Consider the following 15,062-nt stretch of genomic DNA (forward strand, 5'->3'; position numbering starts at 1 on the left):
CAAACATGGAAGACACCCTGAAGAGAGTCTGCCTCGCCCCTAACCCCTGACCCCAGCGAACATGGCCAGAGGGGCTTTGCCAGCCTTTCTCCACAGCAGCCTCAACATGCCCTTCCCCTTTATCCAGGCCAAGGAGGGCAGCCAGGAAGGGTTACCTTTCCACATGGAGAACTGGTTGTTCTGGAGGTAGTCGGTGTGCAGCTGCAACCCCAGCAGGAAGTTGTGGAACTGAGACACGAAGGCCCGGTGGGTGAGGATGCTGCGGAAAGTGTTGGACAGCCATGACCCGGGGATCACCACCGCGGTATCCAGGACATTCGCATCACATTTGGGGATTTCAGGCAGGAGCGGCTCATCTTCTACAGGGGAGAGGGAGGACGGAAGGCAGGTCATAAGAGCTGGGGTCCCCAGACTGCCCAAGCGAAGCCTGCATGGTTACCTGACACTCAGGGGTCAGCCACTGGAAATGAGGCTCACACCTTCCTTGCTGAGATGATAAGATCCTGGCACTGGGGCCAGGAGGACCCAGGTGAGAGATCAGGGACAGGGTGGTGGAGAAGAGGGGTGATGACAGGTAAGTTGGGGGGGTCCCAGAGAAGACAGGGAATCTACAAGAGCCACCTGTCACTGTGCTCATGGATCCCTACCCCGTTAGCTCTCTGGGGCACTGTGCCCCTCTGCTGGGCCCTCCCCTACCCTCACCCCCCAGTCAGGCCAGGGCTGGCCCCTGAAGCTTGTGATGGCGTCTCCCTCACCCTCCCCTCCCGGCAAGGACAACCTCATCCTAGCTGCTTTCTCATCTCGGAACCACAGACAAGATGTTGAAACCGGTGGCCAGGTGGACTGGGCCTCAGTTTGTTATCCACCCCCCGCCCCTACATCTCCCAACCAAAGAGGGGAAGCCAGTGGGGTCACCCACCGATGTCGTGAACTCTCTCCCTCGTCCACCTGTGGAAGAACTCCTCCGAGCTTTGGGACAGATTCCAGGCATCCAGCAAGTTTAGGGAGAAGATACTGCTCCACAAGCCTAGGCAGCAGGACCAGCCGTGAGCGGCTCTGCCCCAGAATGCCAGCCACCCAAACACTGCCTGCCTCTCCCTGGACCTTGATGTTCCCTCCCAGTCAAGCTGATCAGGGGGTGCGACAGACTTTGGTCTTCCTCTCCCCCCACCCCCCACCCTGGCAAATGCAGGAGGGTCCCATTCTCAAGGGATAACCCAAACCAGCACCCGCACCCGGGATGAGATCCTGGGGGAAAGGAGCAGGCCTTCCCCCCCACCGCCGCACCCCCACCGGGCCAGGAGTCACCTAGCATGTAGCACATCCGCGACTCTGGGAGCCTCTTCGTCAGCCGCCCCATGAAGAACTCAGAGCCAAAGAGCTCGGTGGGGATGAAGGCCCCGTACTTCTGCAGGCCCACCTCGTAGGGGGAGAACTCGCACCACTCTGCATGGGGAGCAGAAGGGCGGCGGGTCAGTCTCAGGCCTTGACAGCCCCGCCCTCCCCCCTCAGGGCTCCTACAGATCAGGGGCATGGAGGGCGGGGCGGGTAGGACAGGGAGGCCGCAGTTCCCCCCACAGGGCACAAGGGGGCGCCCAAGACTGGCTACTGCAGTCAGACTGCTTTGCCACCTGCATGGCTCATTTGCTGCACCAAACTGGCTGGATAAACCAAGATCACAATTGACCTAGAAGCAGGCAGAGCAGGTTTCTAGAGTCCCTCAGTTTGGAAACCTTGAGAAATATTTAGAACCCCCTCCCTTTTTTGACTTTATTACCCCCATCCCATCAAACCTCTGCTCCTAGAAAAGCCACAAGCCCCCACCAGCCTGATCCATCCACATAGAAGGGGTAGCCAAGTCGAGGTAGATGGAGGCAAATGTACGTGGTGGGTTGTGCGTGTGCTGGGGCCCTGGGTACCTCTGCCTACTGAGAAGGGACCCCCTTATAAACTAGCCACCAGTGTTACCTCTGAAATCCTGGTTGCTTACATCATCCTTGACATTGATGGTGAGGTAGATGGGCAGGGGGTTCTGGCCCTGGCACAAAGCAGCACGCTGATCTGACAGTTTGGATTCATTTCTCTGTGGAGACATGAAATGGTGAAGGAGCACAGGCAGCCTGGAGGCAGTGCAGAGTAAGGGGGATGGTCTGGACCTCCAGCAGGCCATTTCCTGGCTTCCGAGCCCATCCAGCCACTGTGCAGATCCCAGCTGACACCAGTCAAACCTGCTCTTAAAATGTACCCAGGAAATGGTTGCTCGTCCCTGGGCTATTCACCATCCCAGACACGTGGACCGGAATGGGGGTGAATCTACACTTTAGGGCTGTCCCTCAGAGTCCCAAGATTCCCCTGGTGTCTCAAGGACCAGAGAAGGAAAAAGTAGAGGAGAGATCTGGGCTGCCAAGCTGAGTCCTGGAAGCAGAGAAAACTATAGACTCAGGGAAGAATGCAGTCTACACTCACAGTCAAAAGAGTCCAAGGGGAAGAGGCTCCTGCCTTGGCCAGAGTAGAACAGTAGAGACCTCCAAATTTCAATCCTACACTTGCCCTCCTGGGAACCTTGGCTCCTCCTCCTACTGAACCCCAGGCAACACTCAGATGTCTGTTGTCAATAGCCTGGGTGCTTTCTTCCTCATCACATGGGGCACTAAGTATTGTTCGGAATGTTAATTACCCCTTATTGACATAGTTCCCATTTAAGGAATAGCACAGAGCAGGACTTGGATTTAAACCCCAACCTGCCTAAACCCAAAGGCCAATGCCCTCAGACTCTGCCTGTCCTGCTTCTTCATAAGCACAGATTAGATGGCGGTTATCAAGGGGGGGGGGTGGGACCCATCAAAAGCTGTGAGTGCCTCAGTTCTGAACCCCCATTGCCTGGCATAGTTTCTGACATGCGGGAGGTACTTAATTTTTTTGAAAGGAAAAAAAAATGAAAGAATGAATGCACTTCGAAGATGAAGTTCAGGTCATTTACCATTTCAGAGATGACCTTCATCTTTCTATAGACCACCTAGAAAATAATTTGTTATCCTTCCGTCTCCTGGCAAGTTGTGTTTGGAATTCAGAACTCCTCAGAACCTTTTGGGAGTGGGGCCGAGAACTGCAGGTCTGGAGAGAAATTAGGTGGGAAGCTCTGCTTTGGCGACAAGTGACAGACAGTCACAGCTGGTCCCTCCCCAGGGCCTGTGCAGCTGGAAGGGTCTGGGTGTTCACTGGGCCATTGAGGGTGTTCCCCTCAATGCCACTGCTCCACCACCTCGCACAGGGTGCCCCAGCAGCTGAGAGCCCCCAACACAGACTGTTTCTCTTCTTGGGCACACGGTGCTCGGATTGTTGGATCTCAGACCAGGGAGGAACTTCTGGGCCCAACCTCTGTAAGGCAGCCATGAGAAGGGGCCCTACAGATCTTCAACTACAAAGAGTATAATCAACTAAGGGCCTCCCAGTTTGCGCTGAGTTTGTGCTGGGGTCACAAGGCTTGGGCTGCTCCCAGCACATGTCTGAGAGCAGGAGGGATCCTAAGGCATGCCCATTCATGCCCATGGAGGGCACCAAACTCCTCCGACAAACAGCTTGTCTAGAGGGCCTATCCAACGGCCTTACTGAACCTTCTAGACCAGCAGTCCTGGATGTTTTCTCCTGGCCCTTCTTCCCTCTCTCCTCCACTTGGGGTCAGACTTGTATCACAGTCTGATGTCTGTCCAGCCTCCTCCAGCTCCCTCCCCATGTTCTCTTGTGGTAACTTGGCATGGCCCAGAGGACATGCCACCAATCTGCAGGACTGTTCCTAAGCCATCCCCACTCCAAGGGTCTCAGTCATACACTAAAGGGATGTGGCAAGCCAATTCCACAATCTTCCTCCATCCTGCGCTTGGGAACCTCATGCTTCCTATGACCCACAGTTGAATCTGTAGGTCTAAGCTAACTTCCTTCTGCTGAGAAGTAAGTCCAGAACCCCCTGATGAAGAAAGAGAGCTGGTCATCAGCCAGGGCAGGCTGGACCTAGAAGAAGCTAAGCACCTACCTCATCCCCCAGACAGGCCTCGATCAGCAGGCCCCAGAAATCTGTAAAGGTGACCTTGTAGCCTTCCTGACTACGTAGCCGAAGTTCTTCCTGGAATTTGGCCAGTTGGTCTGGGAACAGGGCAGGCATCTTGTCCTTGACCACATGCCTCCGTGCTTCCAATACGGCAGGCTCCAGGTTTTTGGAGGACCAGTCAGGGTCACGGTATAAGGTAGCCATGGTCCTGGAGAGAGAGACACATACAAGGGGATAGAACTGAGCCAGTCCTGGTCCAGTCAACACTGGGCCCTGGCCAGAGAGAAGGTGGACAGATCGCAGGAGACCCTAACTCACCAGGAGAGGAGCCTGGAGGGAAGAGGTGGACATTTTTAATTATAGTCATAATGGCTACCATGGGCCAGGTATAGCATGTTGCTTGAGAGTGAGGCTGCCGGGGGTGCCTGGATGACTCAGTCGCTTAAGCATCTGCCTTCAGCTCAGGTCATGATCCTAGGGTCCTGAGATGGAGCCCGCATCGGGCTCCCTGCTTAGTGGGGAGTCCAATTCCCCTTCTCCCCCGTCCCTCCCTCTGCTCATGTTCTCTCTCTCTTTCAAATAAAGAAACAAAATCTAAAAAAAAAAAAAAAAAAAAAAGCAAGGATTCTGGACCCAGATCTTCCGGGATTCAAAACCACACTCTGCCACTCACTAGCTGTGTAATCCTGAGCAAGTTATCTAACTGCTCGTCCATCAGTCTCCCCATCTGTGGAATGGAGAGAATTAGCACCACACCTACCTCAAAGAGTTATTGTGAAGGTTGCATGAGTTAACGCAATTTAAAGTGGTTCAAACAGTGGCCAGGACAAAGTGTGTGCTGGGTCATGGAGTGGTGAGGCCAACATTGGAACCCAGGTTTGGCTGATTCCAAATCCTGGACTCTTTCCACTTCGCTGCATTCATCCCCATAATTACAACGCTGGCTAAGGATTTATTTCCCCTGCTTCTTCTGAACTTACACATGGGCAGTGGAAAGGAGTAAAACAAAAACAGTGATCCCTGTAGCCCTGGGTCTCTTCTTGGCCTGGACCTAGCTTTTCTGCTGACGTCAGGACAGCACCTTGGAACCCCCGGGGCCCTGGGTGACCTTGTCTGCAGTGTCACTGTGTCTGAACAGTGGCCTCTTCCTTCACAGGGCTTGTTTCTTGTCCAGGAAGGTAGGGATTGGTCAAGAGATTTCATGGACAAGAAGCACCCTGCTCTCCGTAAGATTCACTCTTACTTTTACAGGTTTAAAGGCTTTCAAAACCATCACAAATGATTGATTTTAAAAGGATACTTCCCAGTGCTTTCTCAGGCCAGGAGATGCTTCCCTCTCCCCTTACAGCACCCCCCCCCCAAGTTCCTCCCAGTCTCCTGCTTGTCAGGCAGGGCCAGAAGGATGCAGATGCCCGTTAAGCCTGGTGGAAGCAGCTTTTATCTCCTTATTGTACTACCCATGGGCCATGCCGACAAACGTCAGCTGTCCTTCTGTCCCATCTGGGCTGAAGCCTCGGAGTTCCTGACACACTACAGCCCTTGGCCTTCCTAGGGCAAATTCACATCTACTGCTCAAATGGAAGTTCCTAGAGCTCCTCCACCGTGAGGGGCCAGCTTGGGACCTCAAGGGCTCAGAGGCCCACCAGTCCCTGACAGAAGATGCAGCCGTTTGTTCAAGGGTCCCCTGCCAGGACTGTGTTATGACCTCATGTGGGCCCCTTCCACCATGAAAATATGAAACATGTTTTATGATTGTTATATAAAAATAAATTTAATAATGTTATATTTGTTCTTGGGCAAGAAGTTCTTTTTTTTTTTTTCCCCTGATTTTAAAAGAAGGTAAAACATTTTTCTGGGCTTCTACAAGCATTGTGGGTCCTAGGCATATGGCTACTGGCCTCAAGTTCAGGGGACTTGCTCTCCTTGCTTACCAGCAGAGAGTGAAGAAGCCACCAGGGCAGAGGGAGGGGCAAGGATGGGGGTGGTGGGCTGGGGTCAGGGCAGCTAGAGCAGCTGGGCCAGCTCCACACAGCCTAGGAGAGCTGGCATGGTCGGAGAAGGCAGCTGTTTCTTCCCAACAGAATGGGTCAGTGGCAGAAGTAGGTCACAACTCCTAACCACCATGTTCCTAGATCCCTGCCATAGCCCCAAGGCACCCAGGACTGGGAGAGTCTCGCTCAATGACCCCCATGGGGTCAATACTAGTTATACCCATTTTATAGATTCAGAAACTGAGACTCCGAGAAGTGAAGCCACTGCCCAACATCACACAGCTGTAAGGGGTAGAACCACCCAGTTTTGTGAATCACACTACCTTGGGGCAGGGAAAGCTTCACCAGAGACCCTGGCCAGCCTCTTTAGTGCTTGCTCTGAGCTCTACCAGGCAGTGGCAGCCAGCTCCTTACCAGGTGGCCCCAGACAGGCCAGTGATGTAGCTGGCACAGTTCAGGATGTTCAGCTTCTGCAGCCCCAGCAGGTGGCCATACATGGCGGTCATGGATCTTGTTCCACCCCCAGTGGCCATGATGGCGATCAGCGGTACCTGGGAGCATACAGAGGGAGACTGTTGGGGCCGTGCAGGGAGGGAGAAGACACGGACTGACCCACGGAAGCTTAGAAAGAATGGTGGAGGCGGGAGGACAGGCTACAGACAGCAGAGCACAAGGCACTAAGTGACCTGAAAACAGCCTTTCACAGAGTGATGGGCCACCTGGGAGGGCCAGAGTTAGATCTTCCCGCCAAACCCAGTAGTTAGTGAGCATAAGTGGTGCCGGGGCGTCACACAGCTTGGTCAATCAGCACATGGTGGCTGGAAGAGTTCTTTGCATAGTTAGTCTAGCCCTCAGTTAACAGGTGATGACACCGGGATCCAGCGGGCTGAGGGACTCGCTCGAGGACCCAGCTAGCGGGCGATTCCCTAATGGTTCCTCCTGTGCAAGGATGTGCTATCAGGAAGCCTGGCCCAGACCTGGCCCGTGACAGGCGCTCAGTATACACTGTATGTACAACAGCCAGAATCACTGAAATCTTGACGTGGGAAGGAGCAGAGTCGTCACCTCTGGATTCGCAAAGGTTGAAGATGGCCTTGGGGTTTTCCTCTAAAGAGGGGAGAGTGGGGAGGAGGATCCTTGACAAGATGTACTCTCTTTATTTGAGCAGGGATGGTAAGATCCTTCTGTCCTCTACAGCCCCATCACACCCATCCTCGGGCACAAGATCTCCATCCTCTTGTACTTGGAGGGTGACCTGCTGCCTGTGGGGAGGGCGGGGTGTGGACCTCAGTCCATACCTAGGAGGTGACAAAGGGCTCTAACAAAGGCACACTCTCTGTCCTGTGGGAAGAAGCCTGCCCTGCAGGGGAAGGGTCTTCTCTGTAGTGTGACCGTTGTTTGTTCTGGGGGGGGGGTTGTATGTGCTCCTATTTGGGGGGAAGAGAGAATTGAGGAACAAAGAGCCTAGGGCCTTTTGAGTGGAGGTAGTAGGGCTTCAGCTGTTTTCCAGGCTGGGGGGGAGGAGGCCATTGTGTCCTGTGTAAGTAAGACCTCACTAGTCCCCTTGGGATCTGTTCGTGCCTGGGGAGGAGCAGCGATGTGGAGGTACACTCCTTCCTTTCTCTCTTGGCTTTGCCCTCCCCACCCCTCCCCCTGCAAACACACAACTGAATCACATTCAGCACAACCCTCTGCTGGGGACCCAGGAAAGGCAGTGGTGAAGCCACCCTGGAGCAGAGAAGGGCTTGGGGGCGAGTGGCAGGGTGCGGTGTGGACAGGACAAGCTCAGCTTAGAAGGGGATGAAGCCCGGGCTGGCAGGCCCCTGCTTACCCACCTCGTCTGCAGACAGGTCCTCCTCCAACTGCAAAACCTGTTGCAGCGCCTCCGCCACCACAACCCTCCGCTTCTCCAGGAACTCCTGCTCCTCAGGGCACAGGCTGAAGCCCAGCCGCACATCCAGCGTCTGAGGGCTATGGGGACAGAGGATCCTGAGAAGCGGGCTTGCAGACTTCACCACCACAAAGACATGACTTTAGGGTCAGTGGGTCATAGGCTTGAAGCCGGGTTCTGCCATATACCTTTCCTGTGACTTAGAGTCTCTGCTGTCTCATCTGTAAAATGGGGCTAATCGTGCTTACCTCCCAGCACTGTCTTCCACACTTAAGGAGATTGACAAATGGAAAGCCACCAAACCCTTATCTGACACACTTTAGGCAGGTCCCCCACAAAATTGGGGGCTCATCCAACCCTCTGCATCCTCAGCCTGATCTGGAAAGCCCAGGAAGGCTTCCCCCAGGTATCTTCTATGTCCCGAGGCTACACATGGGTAACAGGGAGCCCTGGGATTCTTTTGGCCAATCCCTCCAGACCAGGCTCTACAGTAAGGGCTTTCCTATGGAGTTCATGTTCTTTGGTAAGTTCTTCCTGCTCCTGGAGTGAAGAGTCCTTCTGTGTGTTTGTGCAACTGATGAAAACCCTCGTATTCCTGATGTCACCCTCTCACCCCTATAGGTCCACAAAGTAGGTCGGGTAGGAATTGCCGAAGCATGTCCAACACTTGCCTTCTTTTGATTACCTCCTTTCCCTGGACATGTCCAGGCTCCTGGCCTGGCAGCCGAGAGCCTAGCTGCTCTATGTGCCCTCGCTGTTTGCTACTTCTTAGAAGGGGCCAGAGGCTTTCAGATCCTAGAAGCAGTCCGGATTCTGAGGCTTTGTGCAGCCCTTGCCTTCACCAGAACCTTCCTCCCTCTGCCTACTTCCGTCCCTGCTGTCCTTCCAGGCTCAGTTCCCTCAGGACTCCGGGTGACTGGCCATTGACAATTTCGGAACTGAGCCTTACTTAGTTGCCTGAGTCACCAATCAGATCACATGTCCTTGAAAGCAGAGCCTGGGAGCCCCGCCATCGCATTTCCTCCACGTTGTGTGCAGGCCTACAGACACAACTGTGAGGAAGTACCTCTTTCCTTGGCCTCAATGAAAAATAAATAATAGGGGCACCTGCGTGGCTCAGTGGGTTAAAGCCTCTGCCTTTGGCTCAGGTCATGATTCCAGGGTCCTGGGATCGAGCCCCACATCCGGCTCTCTGCTAGCAGGGAGCCTGCTTCCTCCTCTCTCTGCCTGCCTCTCTGCCTACTTGTGATCTCTGTCTGTCAAATAAATAAATAAAATCTTAAAAAAAAAGAAAGAAAAATAAATAATAAAACAACAGTAATAACAACACTGGTTGATAGTTGCTGAGTGTCCCTCTTGTCAGATCACTGATTTGTGGCAAGGGTGCCAAGACAATTCAGAGGGGAAAGAATAGTCTTTTCCATGAATGGTGTTGGGACAACTGGAGATTCACACGCGAAAGAACGAAGCTGTATCCCTATTTCACGCTGTATATACAAATTAACTCAAAATCTGTCATGGACCTAAATGTGAGAGCTAAAGCCATAAGAACTCTTAGAAGAAAGCAGGGGATCCTCATGACCTTGGATGAGGCAATAATTTCTGAAATATAATGCCAAAATCACAGGTGACAAAAGAAAAAATACGCATGCGCTAGACATCACCAAAGTTCAAAATGCATTTGCGTCCAAGGACATTGTCAAGAATGTATAAAGACAACCTCTAGAATAGGAGAAAATATTTGCAGATCATATCTCCAACAAGGGACTTGTATACAGAATATAAAAAGAACTCTTACAACTTAACAAGAGATAAGGAACCCACTTTAAAAATAGACAAAGGATCTGAATAGACATTTCTCCCAAAAGATATAAACAAAGCCAATAAGCCCACGAAAAGATGCTCAGCATCATCAGCCATCAGGGCAATGCAAGTCAAAACCACATTTCCCTCCCTCGGTTCTAGTAAATCAGAGGGACAGACAGAAGGAGGGTGCTTTACCAGGGTGTAGACATCATGTGTAATTCACAGTCCTCGCCCTGGGAAGAGAAAGAGGAACAACTTTTCAGGGATGATGATTTAGAGCCAAGGGTTACCAAGCAAAGGAGGGGCGTCTCACCACATGGTACCCCCTGCTCTGACTCAGCACACACATGGGCACACACATATGCACATGCACACACGCTCCCCTCATTCCTTCTATGACCCTCAGCTCAGCCTCTACACACTCTCTTTGACCCCACAACACAGCCCGCAGTCTCCTACCCCAGCAGACTCCTCTGCCCCACCTGAGAGACCCCCCTGCCATGTCACCGCCCCCCAAGCCCTTCCCATTCTTCTCCCACAGCAGCTTCGGGCTGCGCTGCTCAGGGTCCCCTTACCACGGGCAGGGTCACCGTCTGGCCATCAGAGAGGCAGTCAAGGGGCTGGCGGACAGGACTGTTCTTGCTGTGCGCACAGCAGCAGCAAAGCTGGAAGGATGGGCGGGCTCGGTGAGGGGGTGAGGGGCTCCTCTGGCAGGTCCGGCTGCCCCAGTCCCCCCTGCCCCCCACCCACACCGTCGTTGTTGTGTACCCCATGGCTCCACTGGCTCGTGGGCACGTCCACATGCATGCAGGGCTGGAAATACTTGGGGTAGTGGAAGCAAATCGGGTTTGGGCAGCAGGGCTCCTGACGGCATGGGACACGTTGGGTGTGCTCGAAGGACTCCTTCACTGTCACCAGGAGGTCCTTCACTGGAAGAGAGGACAAGAGGCCTGAGCCCCTAGAAGCCTCTCACTCCTCCACCCCAGCTTGCACCAAGAGAAAGCCAAGTTGGAAGAACCTGGGGCAGGGATTCAGAAGCATCTAAGGCACAGGTTAAAATGCCTCCAACTCTTATTCTATAGGGCTGGGCAGGGCCCAGGAATCTGTATTTAGTGCGGCTGTGTATGATGAGGACAAAGAAGGTCCCCAGCAGGCCATGAGATGCTGAGTGCCCTGGACTGGTCCTCCCAGATTCTGCTTCCCCAGGAGGTGCCCTGCATCGAAGACGGGCCCTCTCCATACCACCAGTTTGGCGGTGCGGCTTCTTTCTCCTTCCCTCTCCCATGTCCAGGCAGCTACGCTGCTGTCCTGTCTTGGGACAGGGCTGGAAGTTTGCATGACTGAGATGGGATGGAGTGGTGAGCAGAAGCAACTTGTAACTGTGGATCTCTTAGGTCCCTGCGGGCCATGAAATGCTAGGACCCTCTGTGAGGAAGGGGCACAGCTAGAAGGGGGCGCGGGGGTTGTCAGTGCCCACCTGCCCCCGGGGTGGACCGCTACAGCACACCAGGCATGCAGGGCCGACCCGTGTGCGCAGAGCGGGCCGTGCTGTGCCGCTGACCCCGGTCCAGGGCGCTGAGGGTCCCATGGGTGCCTGGAAGAGCATGCTCCCTATAGAGTGGAGGGGAGGCCAGGGGTTCATGACCCCTGAGGGGGAGGTGACCCCGAGGAGCCACGGCCAAGCTCAGTTGGGACGAAGCACAGGATAGCTGTGGGAAGAAACACTGTCCACCACCCCCAGAGGAAGTCAAAAGACTCACTTTTCCTGCTCTTCTTCTGCCTCCTGCACTCTGCGTGAACCTCCAGGCAGGAGACTTGCCGAGACTGAAACAAAGGAAGTGGGGTCCGTCTGAGCTCCGGCTGCCCCCTCCCTCTGTCAGGCCAAATGGAGGGGATGAACCAGAGATAAATACAGCACTGGTCTGATTTGGGGCCTGCTCCTGGGAACCATGGTGTGCCGACCACATTTTCTGAACCCAATCAAGGCTTGTCATCTCATTAAGAGATGCAGTATTTGAAAATGAAGCTGTCCTGGGGCACCTGGGTGGCTCAGTGGGTTAAAGCCTCTGCCTTCAGCTCAGGTCATGATCCCAGCGTCCAGGGATAGGGTCCTGGGATCGAGTCCTGAATCGGGGTCTCTGCTCAGTGGGGAGCCTGCTTCCTCCTCTCTCTCTCTCTGCCTGCCTCTCTGCCTACTTGTGATCTCTCTCTCTCTCTGTCAAATAAATAACAAAAGAAAAAAAGAAAAAAAATCTTAAAAAAAAAAAAAAGAAAATGAAGCTGTCCTAAAAAATCTAGGCTGTATGGTTTCTATATACCAGAAGTCATGTTCTCAGCTACAGGTCAGGGATGAAAGCTGCGGAATTGGTCCAAAATAAAAAGAGGGAACATGCCTCTTTTGGGGCTTTGGAATGAGAACTCCCAACAGAATGTCTTCTAAAAGTCAGATTCTTTTACCACAGCCTCCCAAAGACTGATTTCGGGGGTGGGGGGAGATCTCCTCGAATCCTGAGGCTTGAGATGCATTTATTTAGCTGAAATGTCTGTAGCAGAGATGAATGATGACAATCTTAAAACACCAAGTTTGTGCTTGTAGAGGAATTGGAGCTGGGAAGTGGAGGGGTTGGGTAGGACAGAGGCGGAATCTGGGACGAGGCTGCTTCCATGGAGGTGCTTTTACTGGGAGGTTCCCAAGGGGAGGGGTCATCCTTGCGGGATATGGGATGGATGTTCCAGCCCCTGCCTCCCCAGAAGCAGCCCCCCCGCCCCTGCCCAAGTCCCCGTTGGCCTGCTTCAGTTAGTCTGAGTCCTGGAGGGCTCTGGGACAAGGGCTTGGGTGGGCTGTGTTCTCTCCCACGGTTCTGTTCCCCTGGGAGCAGCAGCCATGTGTGGCCTCTCGAGCTACAGGAACCCGGAGGGACAAATTACCACCAGCACGCCATTGGTGATGAGGATCTCGGGTGGAGCGGGACTGGAAAACAAAATGAGAACTCCTGGTCAGTTATATCATTCTTGCCTGATTTCTCAAGAGGTGTTAAAGAACCTAAATAGGGTCAATAATCAGATAGTAGAGTCTCTTTGATCCTTATAAAAAATCATGGCTCAAGAAATCTTAGAGCACAGAGTGCCTGAGGGGCTCAGCTGGTTAAGCATCTATCTGCCTTGGCTCAGGTCATGATTTCGGGGTCATGGGACTGAGCCCTGCATGAAGGCTTCCTGCTCGGCAGGGAGTCTGCTTCTCCCTCTCCCTCTGTTCCACCCCACTGCTCGCTTGTCCTCTCGCTCGCAAGTGAATAAATACAGTATTAAAAAAAATAAAGCAACCTTATATCTGTGGATTGTCAAGGCAAAAAGTGGCATACATTTTAAATAGAATATGAAAAAAATAAATGTATAGGTTGGAAGAAGAGTTCCTTTTTAAAAAAATTTTTTATTCCTTTTTTAAAGATTTTATTTATTTGACAGAGAGAGAGAATACAAGCAGGGGGAGTGGCAGGGAGAGGGAGAAGAAGGTATCCATTGAGCAGAGAGCCTGATGTGGGGCTCAAACCTAGGAACCTGGGTTAATGACTCAAGTTGAAGGCACTTAAATGACTGAGCCACCCAGGCACCTCCTGCCTTTCTTTCTTTTTTTTTTTTTTTAAGAGATAACTATTCTAGGGGCACCTGGGTGGCTCAGTGGGTTAAGCCTCTGCCTTCAGCTCCGGTCATGGTTCTGGGATCGAGCCCCACATCAGGTTCTCTGCTCACTGGGGAGCCTGCTTCCCTCTCTCTCTCTCTCTGCCTGCCTCTCTGCCTACTTGTGATCTCTGTCTGTAAAATGAATAAATAAAATCTTTTTTTTAAAAAAAGAGAGAGAGAAAGAACTATTCTTTATGCCTAGCCAGATACCCAACTGTGCTTTCTGCATAACTTTAAGGAGCTATGAAGATAAAGGGCTGGGAAAGGCCGAACCTGCCTCCTACAGCTGATGGAAAGAGTTCTGGTGGCAGAAACGACCCATTCTCCTTTCTGTGCTGTATTTAATTCATGCTTTTAACAAACAGTTCTGACCCAGCCGGAGAGGGGCCTGGTGCATATGAAATGCCTTCATATTATAAAGTCAAGAATGTAAGTCTTCAAGGTTACAATTAGCCTATGGGAGTCTACAGTCTCCCTTTGCCAAAATTAGGCCCAAGATGATTGTCTCCAGATCAACTCTTCCTACCAATTTCAACATGTTTCATTTTACGAGCTACAAGGAATTTCCCTCCAAGTCTTGTTGAATCAAGGACTGGAGGAGAGAGTCCTGATGTTCTTCAATGGGACACAAAGTTGATTTTAATTTGTTAAAATTGTTGTGGTTGATAGGAAATGAGGCACCCCAAGGAGTTCTACATGCCCCTAGGAAGAGGACTCTCTCGGAATGGAGTTTGACAAGCTTTCTTGTTCTAGCTCCTGCCTCTCACCCTCCCACTTTCCTGGGGCTGATCCTGAGTCCAGGAGCTCAGACCTATGGGGACCACAGAGAGGAGTCGGTTGCCCAATCACAAGACACACTAGCATCCAGGGAAGACTTCTCCCCTCTCTCCCCTTCTCTCTTTGTCCTTTTCTCTTTCCTATCTTTCAGCTCTGGGGCCCAGTCCTACTCAAGTGCCCAGCATAGCGAAATCTCCAGGACTTCGGGTCATTTTCCCTGTTAGTTGAATCTAACTGAAGCAGACTCCCTGCCGAAGTTAGTTGAATCCTGTTAGTTGAAACTAACAGGAAATAACCCCACATGTTGGGCCTGAGCATCTCCTTGATGTGGCTCTAGAGCTCACTGCAGAGGGGACAGGCTGTTTCAGACCAGGGTTTGGGGGAGGTTTTGTTTTTGTTTTTTAGATTTTATTTATTTGAGAGAGAGAATGAGAGAGAAAGGATTGAGAGAGCACAGAAACAGCAGGGAGGGGCTGAGGGAGAGGGAGAAATAGACTCCCTGCTGAGCTCTTGGGGCTCCATCCCAGGACCCCAAGATCATGACCTGAGTCAAAGGCAGACACATAACCAACTGAGCCACCCAGGCGCCCTGGGGAAGTTTGTTTTAACAGTTCAGGGTCAAGGAGGAAACCCTCTGATCCTGACCTCTTTCTCAGGCAGTCCTCTCCAAAGCCCCATCACCATGGGGCAGAAATTCTTCCCAAAGGCCACTCTCAGGAATGCAAGGGGCTAAAGCAGGCAATTTGGCCTGAGTTCTAGATCTCGGAGGCAAAACTGATATTAGTGGAACAGGGTGAGCTGGGCTGGGGGCCAGGCACCTGCAGTATTTAGAAGCTCGCAAGTGACTCTGAGGCACAGTGTGGGGTGCCAG

The 15,062-nt window shown here is 52.5% G+C and overlaps 1 protein-coding gene across 3 annotated transcripts in view; it reads right to left on the reverse strand.

Moving 5' to 3' along the window:
* Positions 1 to 15,062, reverse strand: part of PLA2G4E (phospholipase A2 group IVE) — a 57,843-nt gene that overhangs the window by 3,540 nt on the left and 39,241 nt on the right. For all 3 annotated transcript variants that reach the window (XM_046007266.1, XM_046007265.1, XM_046007268.1), the window contains 12 exons: positions 12,662 to 12,704; positions 11,494 to 11,557; positions 10,502 to 10,662; positions 10,309 to 10,398; positions 9,929 to 9,966; positions 7,872 to 8,007; positions 6,451 to 6,587; positions 4,031 to 4,253; positions 1,969 to 2,083; positions 1,309 to 1,446; positions 920 to 1,027; positions 156 to 359 (listed from right to left, as the gene is read on the reverse strand). In XM_046007266.1, the coding sequence (XP_045863222.1) occupies positions 156 to 359; positions 920 to 1,027; positions 1,309 to 1,446; positions 1,969 to 2,083; positions 4,031 to 4,253; positions 6,451 to 6,587; positions 7,872 to 8,007; positions 9,929 to 9,966; positions 10,309 to 10,398; positions 10,502 to 10,662; positions 11,494 to 11,557; positions 12,662 to 12,704 (1,457 nt within the window). The remainder of the gene's footprint in view (positions 1 to 155; positions 360 to 919; positions 1,028 to 1,308; positions 1,447 to 1,968; positions 2,084 to 4,030; positions 4,254 to 6,450; positions 6,588 to 7,871; positions 8,008 to 9,928; positions 9,967 to 10,308; positions 10,399 to 10,501; positions 10,663 to 11,493; positions 11,558 to 12,661; positions 12,705 to 15,062) is intronic.

Source organism: Meles meles, chromosome 6, assembly GCF_922984935.1.
Source record: "Meles meles chromosome 6, mMelMel3.1 paternal haplotype, whole genome shotgun sequence".
In the NCBI taxonomy this organism is placed as follows: Eukaryota; Metazoa; Chordata; class Mammalia; order Carnivora; family Mustelidae; genus Meles; species Meles meles.